The sequence below is a fragment of the Delphinapterus leucas genome, chromosome 1 (genome assembly GCF_059928025.1).
Source record: "Delphinapterus leucas isolate spDelLeu-1000000601 "Yukka" chromosome 1, BTC_Dleu_Yukka2, whole genome shotgun sequence".
Lineage (NCBI taxonomy): Eukaryota > Metazoa > Chordata > Mammalia > Artiodactyla > Monodontidae > Delphinapterus > Delphinapterus leucas.
Genome location: NC_143129.1, coordinates 29,100,236 through 29,115,263, shown reverse-complemented (window position 1 = coordinate 29,115,263; position 15,028 = coordinate 29,100,236). Strand labels below are relative to the sequence as shown.

The 15,028-nt window shown below is 39.1% G+C and overlaps 1 protein-coding gene across 1 annotated transcript in view; it reads left to right on the top strand.

The window, feature by feature from the left end:
* Positions 1-383: 383 nt before the first annotated feature.
* The window catches only part of ACBD3 (acyl-CoA binding domain containing 3), a 34,061-nt gene continuing 19,416 nt past the window's right edge, over positions 384-15,028 (top strand). Inside the window, exon 1 of the mRNA XM_030761751.2 lies at positions 384-694. Within this exon, the coding sequence (XP_030617611.2) occupies positions 409-694 (286 nt within the window). The 5' untranslated portion in view covers positions 384-408. The remainder of the gene's footprint in view (positions 695-15,028) is intronic.

The window sequence follows — 15,028 nt, the reverse complement described above, 5'->3', positions numbered from 1 at the left end:
CGGAGGGGTAGGGAGCTCACCAGCAGTCACCCTCCCGTCACAGACCTTACTCGGGGTCCTTCTGACCCCGCTCGGCCCCTCCCCTGCCGGACACCGCGAGCCGCCGGAAAGAACGGCGGGGCGGGGGCCGCTGGGCCGTAGTACCCTCCCTCCGGGAGGAAAGAGGGCAGGAGGGGGACCGGGTGAAGGTGGGCACGGGGCGCTCGGGACCCGCGGGGCTAGGGGTCGGAGCGAGTGGTAGCAGAGCGGGGCCCACCGACGGATCGGGGGGGCGGGGCACCATGCCCGGGAGCCCTAGATTCTACTCAGCGGCGGAAGTTCCGGTGTCGGTAGGCGGAGGTCAGAGGTCAGCAGGAAGTCGATACGTGGCCACCGCCTGTCCCCGCCGAGGAGGCGCAGCAGGCGGAGATGGCGGCGGCGCTGAACGCAGAGCGACTCGAGGTGTCCGTCGACGGGCTCACACTAAGCCCGGACCCGGAGGAGCGGCCCGGCGCGGAGGGTGCCCCGCTGCTGCCGCCGCCGCTGCCGCCGCCCTCGCCTCCCGGGTCCCGCCAGGGCCCGGGCGCCGCAGGGGAGCAGCCGGAGCCCGGGGAGGCGGCGGCTGGGGGCGCGGCGGAGGAGGCGCGGCGGCTGGAGCAGCGCTGGGGCTTCGGCCTGGAGGAGCTGTATGGCCTGGCGCTGCGCTTCTTCAAAGGTGAGCCGAGCAGGCCCCACCCCCGCCGCCTCTGCCCCGCCCCGGGGAGACTGGACCCGTCTCGTCCTCACCCACCCGTGCGGGACCGCGGTGACCGGAGCTGGGCTCTGTCCTTGGGGTTACCCGAAGTTTGTCACTACCCGCTTGGCCACTAGGTCCCACCCGCAGGGGCCTGGAACCTTGGTTTATTAGTCCGGGTCCCGCCTCCCCGAGGTTACCGGGGCATCTTACCTGACTTAGCTTCTCGGTTTTCCAGGAGCCTGGGTGGAAGAATGAGCTATCTCTCTCTTTCCCAGAGGTTCCCGTTCTGGGATTTTTTTTTTTTTTTTAACTGTCGCATTCCTTTCCCTGTTTGTTATGGCTTGGCACGTCAGAGCCACCGATTTTTGCCCTTTTTCCACAGTGGAAATCTTTCCATGGGTTTCATATATATACTTTCCATTCATTCTGGAGAGCTTAGGACTTGATCACCTGGCAGTACTGATGTGGCAGAGAGAAAGAAGTAAAGTATTAATCCCCCTTGGCTTGTCAAACTCTGAAGAGAAGGGATGCTCACTATGTAACTAGTAACTTCTAGATCGTTAAAATTTTACCTTATAAGCAATGTCCAAGAGTGAATTCTCAGATTAAGGCCTAAAAGTACCCTCTGTACTTCTCACAGAATTAATTGTAATAAATCTTGTCTTAGAGCTAGATTGTGGTGTGTGCGTTTTTTTTTTTTTTTTTTTTTTTGGTTTTTTTAATTGGGTGATTCACGTAGTCAGATGGTGGTGGTACCAGTCACATGACCTTGTCAGTGGGAAAAACTGATGAGAAGAGATACTTAGATCTTGTGGGGTAGATGAGCAAGGAGAAACATCGGCAAATGAAACTTTAGACGTGGTTGCTAGGTTCCGTTTACATTCCAGAACAGCATATTTATGACACTTTTCCCAGAGGGAGTACCTTTTGGAGTACATATTTTACTAGCTGAAGTTGAGTCGTTGAAAGTAGTGATACATTAGAAAGTTATTTGTTTTCTCTGAAAATGACTCTAATTGTGCAAACTAATGAAAGTCTTTTATAAATTTTCCAGAATATTTGGTCATTCCCCTTCATTGCATTTTTTATTAAAAAGTTTACCCTTGAAATATTCATCGTCATTGCATGATGAGTTCAGCTCTCCGTGCCAGCTTGGGGAATTGGTAATGGCTAATGGGTTTTGGATCACTTGACCCTTAGGTCACTGGCTTGAATTTAGAGTTTCCTGAGGTGATGATACCACTTATGTAAAAATCTGGTGGTTTCTGTACAATTCATATAACTACATTTTACTTAAAATTTTTATTCTTGGAACTTACTTTTCCGGTGTACAATAAGATTAAAGTATATTGTAGCAGAATAACATGTAAGAATAGAAAAGAATGAACTTCTAATACTAACTTTCACCATATAACTAACAAAAATTAAATGGATAATTTTATCTTCTGAGCCTGTCTTATTTGAAAATGGTAGTAATGTCTTCTTTGAAAGATTAAAACACTCTTCCCCTCCCCCCATTATTTGTTTATTTTTTTTGGCTGTGTTGGGTCTTCGTTGCTGCAGGCGGGCTTTCTCTAGTTGCGGCGAGATGGGGCTACTCTTCCTTGTGGTGTGCGGGCTTTTCATTGAGGTGGCTTCTCTTTGTTGCAGAGCACAGGCTCTAGGTACACGGGCTTCAGCAGTTGTGGCTCGCAGACCCTAGAGCGCAGGCTCAGTAGTTGTGGCGCACGGGCTTAGTTGCTCCGCGGCATGTGGGATCTTCCCAGACCAGGGCTCGAACCCATGTCCCCTGCGTTGGCAGGCAGATTCTTAACCACTGCGCCACCAGGGTAGTCCCTAAAACACTCTTAATGTGCAGTAAATTTAGCATTGCTTGGGAGTCAGGAAGCTCTGGATTCCTTTTTTTGGGCTGTGCCGCGCCGCCTGCATGATCCCAGTTCCCGGACCAGGGATTGAACCCGGGTCACTGCAGTGAAAGCGCCAAGTCCTAACCGCTGGACCTCCAGGGAATCCCTCTGGATTCTATTTACCATGTACTCCTAGACAATTAACTTTTGTCTTCCAGACTCAGTTTGTTTATATAGAGAGATATAATATGGCTGGATTAAATGAAATTTGACATCTCAGATTTAAGGTTTAGTGCTCTAAAGCTAACATTATCTTAACATGTTTGTTGAGTGGTAGGACTCCTAGGGGAACCTGTAATTTGGGACCTAGTTATCAGTCACCTTAAAGAAAAAAGCTACATTGATAGTTATGATTTACTAAGTTCCTAAGTCAAGCTCTCAAAGCAATGTCCAAGTACTTAAAAGGAGAAATAACAGTCTAGCAATCAAAAGCTCCCTTTCTGCATGGATCATTACATGTTAGCAAGGAAGAAGCTATTAGTATATGAGGTTCCTGAGTTGGGGTTGGGGGGAAGGATCTAAAAACAGTCAGAAGAATTATGGAAAGTAGGGTGAGTCGAGTGTTGGCTGCCTTTGTTTTAATGTGTGAATTTTTCCAGCATAATACTTGGCATTTTTATCAGTCTTGCAAGGACTTTAATAAATCACTATTTTGTGGTTTTGTATCTCACATGAATTAGAAATAACATTACACTTTATCTTTTACTGTGGAATAAATCTTGAAAGCATGGGTATCTTTTTCCATTGAAAATAACTTGGATTGGGAATTAGGAACCCTGTTTCTCATTCTATCCCTGTCACAGTGATCATAGGCCAGTGACTGAACCCATTGTGTCAATTAGCTAACCCTCTTAGTTTTTGAAGATAAAAGTAAAATAATAGATGAAAATACTGGAAAATGTAAGTTAGCAGTTTACCATCTAAGCTCCAGACATTGTTGAATCCTTATTATGGATCAAGTTTTATATAAGGTTACCACTGTAAATGAATAGTATATTCCCTTTTGCTATTATGGAACTTAGAGTCCAAAAGAGGAGTTAAAGACCCAGTGGCAACTGCAATACAGTGTGGAGGATCCAGAGAGCAAATGCCATTCCAGAGAAGGGGGAAGGCCAAGAGCCATGAAAGGGCAAGACGTGTGTCGGGGAAATGGCAAATAGGAAGTAGGTACTGTAGTTTAATGGAGAGAGCTGGGAAGGTAAGTTGGTGTCAGATCCGTGGAAGGACTGGAATGCTATTGTAAATAGCCTTTTTGACAGCAGACAGTGAGGAACCATTGAAGGTTTTTAAAAGGAGGAGCAAAGTTGCCCAGTTCTACTTTAGGAAGATTAAGCTGGTTTCCTTATCTCTTTAGGTTAAGGAATGAATCAGCTGGCTTTATTGTAGCCTTTATACTTCTTGGATAGAGTTAACCTGGGGAGTTGTGTTTCAGTTTTTAGAGTTCTTGGGGGTGAGTTTTTCCTTCTCTAATACTTTGTTGCCTCACTCCATTGAGCTGGTAGATGGTTGCATTAATTTAAAATTCCAGAGTGATAATTGCCACCAGTTATTGAGCAGATGTGCACTAAATATCAGGTACTATTTTGAGAGCTGTATATATACTGTTTTGTGTAATCCTCTACAAGCCCTTCAATGGGGATGTTATCCTGGTTTCTTAGTTGAGAAACTTGCCCTATAGGCCCGTTAGTTACCAGTAGTAAGAGGCAGAGTGGGTCCTGGGTCTATCTGATTCCAAAGGCAGTTCTTCTCACTATAGGAGATGAAAAGCAAATAGGAACCTTGCTTTTTGATGGTGTTCCTAGGAAAACATTCAAAACTACCTACCTTGTTGCCTTATCACGTTTTAGAACTTCGTTAATATATTTGCTTGAAAATATTAAGAGCTAATGGAAAGATATTGTTTTATCGAGAATCTCTTCAGAGATCTGGAAAGGTAAAGTGTGGGAGAATCATCTGCTCTAAATTCCTACATAACATTGTTACCCAGTTTCCAATTTTGGTTGTTATGAAAAAATCCCCTCCAAAGGACTGAAGTAAATGTGCCCATCAAAAATATTGGTAAATGCTAAATCTCATTGCTACTAATACATTATTAGACCTTTTGAGAGGCCTGCATTTAGCCAACATAATGATTGTGTTTTACTCTTGGTAAATTGAAAATGGATGTGTGATTCATTAGCAATTGAAAAATGGTAATATTCTAATTGTCTTTCCTTCACTGTAATACTTTTCTTCACATGCTATTTGGTTTGGGGTACAGCTTAAATAAGAAAGAAAAGATAAATGCTTCTTTCCCATTATTAGGTTTCAAAATATTGAGTTGTCTCCCTTAGCAGCCTCAAAAGGTGACAGTTTTCAAAATGTTATATACTCATGCATGTAAACCTTTTTTTTTTTTTTTTTTTACTTAGGCTCTTATTATTGATGCTCAAATTGTATGATCTTTAGCAAGTGGTGGCCTCTTAAGATTGGGTCCTAAGTTCCTTTGACATGACTAGTAGTCTTCTGTAGCTTCCTTGGTATCTGGTATGATGAGATGTTCCAGATTCATCGTATACATTTCCTGCCTCCATAGGAATCAGCTATTTCTCCAAAGAGACATGGTTCCTTTAGTGGGAAGTGGCATTTGAAGAGCCGTAATCTAGGTGTTAGCAGTGGACGCTCATTGCTACTGGATTGGTCGTTATTTCAGTAGACAGATCTAGGGTGTGTGTGTGTGAGGGGAGTGATAAGTTTTTGAGGGTGTGATATGTGAAAGGAAGCTGTAGTTGAATTTGGAGGAACTTAAGTCTAGGACTCAGTTTCCCTGTGGAATTGTTAATGAATTTCCACTAGCATTGCTGTAGATTACACTGTGTTATGTTGCTGATAGCAGAGAAGCAATCATATGTACATACTGAATAGTTCCATTTCCTTTTGTCCTCTTGAAACATATGCATCTCCAAGAACTTTTATAAATGGCTCCATTAATGTTTTAAAATACTGTACAACTGTAATTTATTCTTTGGTAACATAATAATTAGTGTGCGCCTCCTGGGCTTAAGTGGACTAGCTTCAGACAATTTCAAGTTTAATTGTTACTATTGAATATCTATTAAATTTTGAGTTTATTTTTCCCTTCTTTCTTTATTGTCTTTATCTTTAGGTATACATGTATAGCGTAGGAGGATGTAATAGACCTAAGAGACACTTATAAGAAAGAAAATTATAGCCGCCAAGAATAGTAATGCCTTTTAAACATCTGCTTTTTTAATTTGCTATTTCATATTAGATTTGAGCTGAACTAAAATTTTCCTTTGAATACTGGATTCAAGGATATGTTTATATATGTGTATTTTTTGTATATATTTTTGTATATGTGTATATTTTAGTGTAACTGATTTAACATTTGCCTGAGGCCTCCCGTTGATTTACTGCACGTGCAGAAAAGTATATAAATCATAAATGGTGCTTGATGAATTTTTACAAAGTGAGTACACTTTGGTAACCAACAACCAGAAGGAGGTAATGTTTACTTTTATCAGTTAGCTAAAACGAGAGCTACTCTGGCTCAGTATTTAGGAAGTTGAGTTCTGGAGTGAACACTACCTGGGGTACTTTTTCCTAGTTTTGCCACTCAGTTGTTTGAAATCTGCCTTCCTTTACTCAAATTGTAAGAATTATAAGAATTGTGTGTATATATATATATAAACTCTTAGCAGAGTACCTAGCAATTGGTGTTCTGTGACTGCTTATGTTGTTGAAGAGGAGAGATTACCAAGAATTTGTTAGAGAGTGTGTTGAATTAATGGGGGGGAGATCAACTTTTATTAAGCACTTTGTACATGCTAGACAGTTTCCAGAGTTTCATACTCATTAACTCAGAAATACTGCATTTATTATACTTTCTTACAAGTAGTATAAGAATGTATCAGTTTATTTCTCAATTGAACATGGACGAGATGTGGTTTTAATTTTAATTTTTCTAGAAGATGGATTTTATTCAAAGTGTATTCTCTGCCAGACAACAGTGATAGGGCCATGAAAGAAAACAGATTTGAGCTTAGGCTGCTTTGGGGGAAATTCTGTATTTGCAATGAGAGAAGGGGGAGGTGGTCCTGCTATCTTCCACACAGTTCAGACAGTCCCTGGATACTGCTTTCAGTTTGAGGCATCATTCTTTAGGGTTAAAGACAAAATGGAGCTCACTCAGAAGAGAGCAACTTGTATAGTGTGGGGATTCGAATCCCTGCCATCATTATCATAATAGCTGCTGTTTAGTGAGTGTCTGCTCTACTCAGGCACTGTATCAAGACTTTGGAACACATTATTTCTAACCCTCACAAGGAATGTGAGAAGTTATTATCTCCATTTTATTGATAGCAAAACTGAGGCTAAGAAAGGTTATCTGTGTCTGTGTTATATACTTAGTATAATAGCAGAGCTGGGTCTTTAGGAGGTATGTATGAGTGAATAAGCTGGGAATATTTAGCCTAAAGAATAGAGAACTCAGGGCAAATATGATGTACAGTATTTTGTGGCTTTTTTTGAGGTCTGATCTGTTAGATGTGTTTTATTTAATGCCAAGGACTAGAAATAGACCCTGTGGATAAAATTGAGACAGATCTACTCAGAATAAAGACCTAAAATAAAAATCACAGCTATCCAAACATGGAATAGGCTGTTTGAGACAATGAATTCCCATCACCAGGAAGTGTTCAAACATACGTTAGCAGTAACTAGGTGGGTATGCTTTGATTTCTTTATCTTAATCTTTTATGTATCTACTTCAGGTTTTTTCTTTGTTGTTACCGTGCGGCTTATATAATATAGTTATACTATAAAATACTATACTGTAGTATAAAAATATAGGTTAAACTGATAACTTCCATAGCATACAGTAACTCTGTTCTTTCACTTCTCCCTCCCTCACATTTTAGACTATTGATGTTACAATATACACCTTTTTATATAGTGTGTCCAGTAACAAATTATTGTAGAGCAAGTGGTTATGTAGAGAGGATTTGAACTTTGGTTGCGCAGTTCAGTCGTCTATCTTTAATATCCTTTCCAACCCATAGATTTTATTGGCTTTCATTTCATCAAATAAAGGCTAGAAGGAACATTGAAATAATTTGTTACCTTCCTCTATCTTCACGTCCAGAGAGAAGAGAAAAATATTTCTCAGTAAACTTACTCTGACAGTTGACATGTGAGACTAATAACCTTTTGTTTAATTGATCTCAGATGGAAGGGTAATCTTTCAGAGCTTTGGGCTTGGTAACTGTGATTATAACGCTATTATCAAATTATTTATGCTGTCTTACTAGAAATGTAAAGTTAGATACTTATGAATTTAGTAGAAATGTAATCTAGAAGCCATTTCTCTCTTTATTGGGAAAATGTGTTACCACAAATTTAGTGGCTTAAAGCAACACATACTGTTTTATAGTTCTGGAGGTTAGAAGCTCAAAATGGGTCTCACGGGGTTAGAATCCAGGTGTCAGCAGAGCTCTGTTCCTTCTGGAGGCTCTAGGGGAGAATCTGTTGCCTTTTCCAGCTTCGGGAGGCCAGCTGCATGCTTTGGCTTGTGGCCCCTTCCTCCATCTTCAAAGCTAGCAGCATAACATCTTCAAATCTCCGTCTGACTCTTCTTGCTCTCCCTCCATTTATAAGGACTCTTGTGATTACTTTGGGCCCACGTGGGTAGTCCAGAATAAGGTCAGCTGCAATCTTAATTCCCCTTTTTCCTGTAACCTAACATATTCACTGGGATATAGATTCTGAGGATTAGATGTGGATATCTTTGGGGGGGGGTGGTATTACTATGCCTACCACATGTTATAATGTCTTCTGAGCTGATTACTGAAATTGAGCATATGAGTTTACTCCTTTTACCTTTTTATCAAAGTGAAAACCAAGGCAATTTAAAAGGTCAAGTTGTGCTATAAAATTTATAAGGAAAAATAACCAACCCCGTCTCTCTTTTTTCCCATCTCCAAGACCTTCTCCCCCAAGGCAACCACTTTCCATTATTTTAACTGTTTCTTCTGGTATTTGTCTCCATTTTCCTGCTGCTTCTTTTAATTTATTAATTATTATTATTTACATATTTATTTATTTGGCAGCATCAGGTCTTACTTGTGGCACGAGGGATCTAGTTCCCTGACCAGGGATCAAACCCAGGCTCCCTGAGCTGGGAATGTGGAGTCTGGACCACTAGGGAAGTCCCTGCTTCTTTAATTTAAAAAAAAAAAAAGAAAGAAAAAGAAGAAAGTAGCTTATACATGTATGCCTCTCTCTTCCTTCTTCCCAAATTCTTAATTTTATAATATCACATTTGTGATTAAATCAGTGTCAGTTGTTTCTATTTGTGTTATTCATACCTGAGACAGATCATGCACTTTGATTATATTTTGGTTCTTATGCAAACTCTTTGTCTTTTGTGTAGTTAGAGGTAATTATCATTTTTTTCTCTGTCCTCAGGTAAACTCTTTTTTTTAAGAGACATCTCTCCTAGATATCCTTAAATTTTTGATTCAGTCTTAGCTTTCTACCTTGTGAGTCTCTGCCCACTGTCATCCTGAAAATTACCTTCAACTCTCTGTGGTGTTGGAATTCCTTCTCCTGGAATTCCTTATTTTCTTTTAGACTTTCTCTTTTCCTGTTGGAAATTTCTTTCAGCCTTTTTTTTTTCCCCATGTTGGGAGCTTTCTCAAATGTCCGGTGATCCTTGGGTATTCATTCTTGTTAAAGGGTGAGGCACTGGAGAGCCAATTGTAACCTTGAGTACAAGCTTTTATTGTAGGTAATGAGGCAAAAGTTTCATCGGGGAACCCTCGACATCAGTGTCTTTCAAACTAGTATGTGTAAGTCTTTTATTTTGTGCCAGTTTTTCATGGAAATATTCCTGTCTCCTGCCTGGAGTGTATGAATCTAGTTGGCCAGCATTTAGGCACTAGACAGGAGAAGGGAGGGTGGGTGGAAGTTGTTTACCATTTACCAGCGTAACTTTCATTTCATTTCTCTTTTTAGTCCTGCAGTTCACTCTCAGGCTGGTGTTCTCCTACCTGGAGTATCTGTGATTCGTGTTCTCTAGTGTACACATCCAGACCTCTGCTAAGTAGGGGCAAGGTAGCCATCTGCCTGCTTGGGATTGCCAAACAAAATGGGAGGTAGGGGTACCTGCTTTTTAGATAGTTTTTATTTATATACATACATATGTGTGTGTGTATTTATTTGTTTGTTTGTTTTACTTCTTGGCCACGCCCCGAGGCGTGTGGGATCTTAGTTCCCCAACCGAGAACGAATCGGAGCGCCCTGTATTAGAAGCATGGAGTCTTAACCACTGGACTGCCAGGGAGGTTCCTAGATAGTTTTTAAACCAAAACCCCTATTTTTATCTAGACTTCAGCTTTTAAAGAACCTGGTACCTTCAATTCCCGAGCCTTTCCAGGGTTCTCTGAATTGGCTTCCTTTTTCCTTTTAGTGGGGTTTCATTGAGGATCAGGTGTAATTGTGTGTGTTCAATTCACCATGTTTAACTGGAACTTGAATTTTATGTTTTCAATCCTTTTAATTATGTTCGAATTTTTAAAATATTTAGAAATCATTTGACTTTTGCATTTATTTCTTCCTTTAGTCCAGGGTCCGTAAACATTTTCAGTAAAGGGGCAGATAGTAAATATTTTAGGCATTAAGGACCGTATATGGTCTGTGTTCATATTCTTTGTTTTTTGTTTGTCTATTTCTGCTTGTTGTTTAACAATTCTTAAAAAAGATAAAAAACATTCTTAGCTCACAGGCCTTAAAAAACAACTGTAGGCAGAGTTGGTCTAGTTTGCCAATCCCTGCTTTAGTCTGTCTCCTTTAGGTAAAATAGATTTTTAACCTGACTTTTGGTCTTCAATTTTATAGAAAATAAACTTTTTAATATAATTGTTGCTGGACAGATGCCAACAAGTGATCCCTTTTAGTCCATTTGATTGAAAGTGGCTAGCTCTGTACGCACGCTTCTCCAGGTAGTAGCGATGGTCATTTCCTGCCTTTCATTGATGTGTTTTCACACACTTGCATCTGAAAAATAGCTCTGCCGCTTCTTTCCAGCATAATTTATATTTGTCTTTTTTTGTTGCCATAGAAAGAGCTTTTCCAAATTGATTGAATTTAATGACTTTGTACTAATTAACTCTGTAAGTGCAGGGACCCAGGATGATGCCTCTCTTCCTTACCAGTAGGACTGAAAGAGCTTTCCTTTGGGAATATGGTCTTGGCTAAAGATCTTTGAGTTTCAGCAAGGCTTTTCTGTCTATTGCAGTTATGGTAGTTATAACTTCTTTCCTGCTAACTATGTTTAATGCCCTTGGAACCAGAAATAATTTTAGGAGAGGGAATTCCCTGGCTGTTCAGTGGTTGGGACTTGGTGCTTTCACTGCCAGGGCCTGGGTTCGATCCCTGGTCAGGGAACTAAGATCCCACAAGTCGTGAAACAAGGCCAAGTTAAAAAACAATAATAATAATAAATAAAATATATTTTTTAAAAAAGAAATAATTTAGGAGAAAATTATTCTCATCTAACGCAGAAAAACTAAATAAAACAAACCTTCGTGGTGTGTGAACTAGAGCCATCTGAAGAGTAGGAGAGAAGTAACTTTTTTGTGATACTATAATAGTCTGCCTAATGATATTGATTGTGAAGGGTTTTCATTTTCTGTTTTGGCTGAAGTTTAGAATGTCAACATGATGTGGGCTGTCCTGTACTAAAGGTGGTTGGGATTCTTAGTATATCCTTCTGGGTTTTGTATATCCCTCAGGAGAGAATAATTGATCTGTTAATCTCGTCCCAAAGGCTGAAAAATAAGTTGCCTTGACTTTTAAAAAAGGTTTGTTAAAAAAGAAAAAAAGCATATGTGTATTTGATATAAAAGTACATATGCACATTGGAAATCTGAGGAAATAAAAAATGAATAAAGAAAAAATCTGTAATCCAATCTTTCAGAAATAATTATTAGTATTAACATTTTGGTGTGTTTCCATTTCTTTGGTTTGTATGTGTGTGTGTTTAAGACAGATTTAGTTCCCAGCTAGAATAATGATGAATAAATTGAAGATTCAGTAATACGTATTAAAGGAAGGATTATAGAGCAAGTCTTAAAACTAGCAAATGCATAAAAGATTCTATGGAAAGGCCAGTAAAATTCGCAAGATTGGATATACTGTTTTGCTCATTTTCACAGAACTTGACCTGTACAGTCAGTTTCTTCTTTAGAGAGATTTGTTGGGTGTGGTTTTGGTGTGGTGAGTGCCTGTTAACAAAGCGTGTGCTTAGTGCTGGCGTTCATGGTGGTGAACAAATTTATGTGAGTGCTTGACAGAAACTTACACTTAAAAGCATATTCCCCTTTTGAAAAATTAATTCCGTCAGGCATAAAAAGGGCAGATGTTAAAATGACATCCAAAAATCCTGAAACCCCCCCTCCCTCTGTTGATGAGTCACCTTTTAGGGTCAAGGTTAGCCTAACACCTTGCTGAATAATGGGTACAGTTTCCTTGTTGACTCACCCTCTCCCATGGTCCCTGATTCTAGTTTGAAATAAAGGAGCAAATTTATCACCTCATAAGAAATGGACCCTCCCTCCATTAGAATAACTTTATAGTAGTCATATTTTAAAAATATTTTTTTCATACCCACTAGTCCTATCTGTTAGCTTCAGATCATCTCCCTAAAGCAAATAAGAATTCTTGTGTATGTTTGAAAGTTGCTGTATTACATGACTACTCAGAACTTTTTTTTTTTTAAAGGAAAAAACAAAACAAAATCTCAGGGATCCTGATTGAACAAAACAAGGAAGTTATATTCTGCTATGCACTCTACCTCCACTGTTTCCCAGCCTCACTACACCTATTTTTTTCTTGAATGACCAGCAGCATATTTTTCTTTTATAAGGCTCAAGATAAAATGAATAGTTAGGTTGGTGCCTTTTTGGTTTTAAAAAACAAAAACTTTCTAAATAATAATCTTTCAGTTAATAGGCTATGGTCAAGGTTGGAACTGTTTTTCAGATCATCACTTTTGGGGGAAGTAAGAAGAAAGTTGTCTGTGCTATGTTTCTCTGAGACATAATTAGCATAAGAAAACTTTTGGTGATTAATATGTACAAAATTAAGGTAGATGGTAAAGGCAGCTTATGGGCATCTTTAAAATTGGAGAAAGGCTTTTTGGTAAAAAGTTGCCACTATTGTTTCACATTTTTTAGCACCCTAACATCTTAGAATACAGAGTTCTGATAAGCTAATTTTGTAAGAAAAATCTTAACTGTAATTTTTAAAAAGAAAGATCTATATGTGTAATCACCCATTTTTACATAGTTATAAACCTAGTATCTAATTTTTTATTCTACTTATTTAAATTAATACATCATAAATATATTCTCTGAAATGCTATATAGCCCTTATATTGTTATTTTAATAGCTGTATAATCTATTCAGTGGATTACTATAAGCATTGCGTTATTGTTGAATAATTAGGTTTTTAATTTTAAGTAATGCAGCAGTGAACAGGTATAACACCGTGTTTCTTGCTAAGATAATTGTTCAAGGCTGTATTTAGAAAAGATTCATTGGGAAGTGAATGAAATAAGGAACACCTCTTTTAGGCTTGTTGGGTTTTATTTTTTATTTATTTTTTTTAAATTAACTAATTTATTTATTTTTGGCTGCGTTGGGTCTTCGTTGCCGCGCACAGGCTTTCTCTAGTTGTGTCTAGCAGGGGCTACTCTTTGTTGCAGTGCGAGGGCTTCTCATTGCTGTGGCTTCTCGTTGTGGAGCACGGGCTCTAGGCACATGAGCTTCAGTAGTTGTGGCACATGGGCTCAGTAGTTGTGGCTCACGAGCTCTAGAGCACAGGCTCAGTAGTTGTGGCACACGGGCTTAGTTGCTGTGCAGCATGTGGGATCTTCCCGGACCAGGGCTTGAATCCGTGTCCCCTGCATTGGCAGGTGGCTTCTTAACCACTGCGCCACTAGGGAAGTCCCTAGGCTTGTTGTGTTTTACATGAAAGATAATGTAAAGATGTATTTCGGTTTTGTAAGCTCTCATCTGTTTTGCTTTATTTTGATTATATACTATATTCGAATTAAACGTAACTACTGGCCCAACCTAAAGAGTTGGAACAAGTCATCTTATTACCTCTGACATAATTTTATTTTTTCCTTAACTCTAAAATAATTGTTCCTTTATCTCAATATAATTTTTAATAATTTGTTTGCAGTATATATATACCTGAAATATGCACCTAAACACAATTATATACTGTATTGCCAAGCTATACATTTTTAATTGAGCTCAGTAGTTTGTAAACTCCAGGAGGGCTATGAATCCTCGTGTCTAGCACAATGATTTGCGTACAAGGGCTCAATAAGTATTTATTAAGTTGAATGAATGAATGTAAAAAAGTGCTTATAATTTCCATCATTGATTGAAATAGACTTCTAAGAGTTAGATTTTAAAATGAGGATTGCGTTTTAGTTGGTAAATATAGACCTATGGATAATCCTGTTCTAAAAGCTTTAGAGGAAATTCCTACTCTTCGTGCTAATTGTTTAGTGATACTGTTTGCTCAGTAGCAAAGACAGATGGCAGGTCCGCAGGTTTCTGAGTTGTTTTGATTTTTATTACATAAGTAAGGTCAGTGCCACAGGTTTGTCTTTTTTCCAAATATTACATGAATTTGTTCTTGTTGAAAAAAATGCAGATAGAAGTACGTATGTATAATTCTCTTCAGTTCCCACCCACAGTTTTGCCAATCACTTCCCCAGAGGCAGTACCTCTTAACAGGTTAGTTTGTTCTTCCACATATTTTCCTTTGAAAGATTAAAATGTTTCTAGTTTTGGGACTTCCCTGGCAGTCCGGGGGTTAAGACTCCACACTCCCAGGGCAGGGGACACGGGTTCGATCCCTGGTCTGGGAGCTGAGATCCCATATGCCGCACGGTGTGGCCTAAAGAAAAAAAAAAAGAACTATAAAATGTTTCCAGTTTTCAATTTTCTGATCACCACTCCTGATCTTAGCCCCCTCCCACTTTCTCATTCTTATCTTTTTAGTGTGACTCCTTCTAGATCTTTTTCTTTGCATTTACATTCATATAAATGTACCTATAGAATATATATGTGGTATGTTGACATGATGTATTTCATCAATTCTAAGACTTACTATTATTTAAGAAAGAAAAACTTATTTAAGTAATTTAAGAAAGAAAAACTGCCAATGATAACTGTAAAATACAATAGATTGTAAAAGCTAGTCTGATTTTAGAGATGTTAAAGTGTGGGTAGCAGAAGTACTTAGAATTGAGGATATATATTTTGTGCTATGATTGTATGTAGTTTTCTGCAGCTTGCTTTTTTCATTTAACAGTGTTCCCTTTAT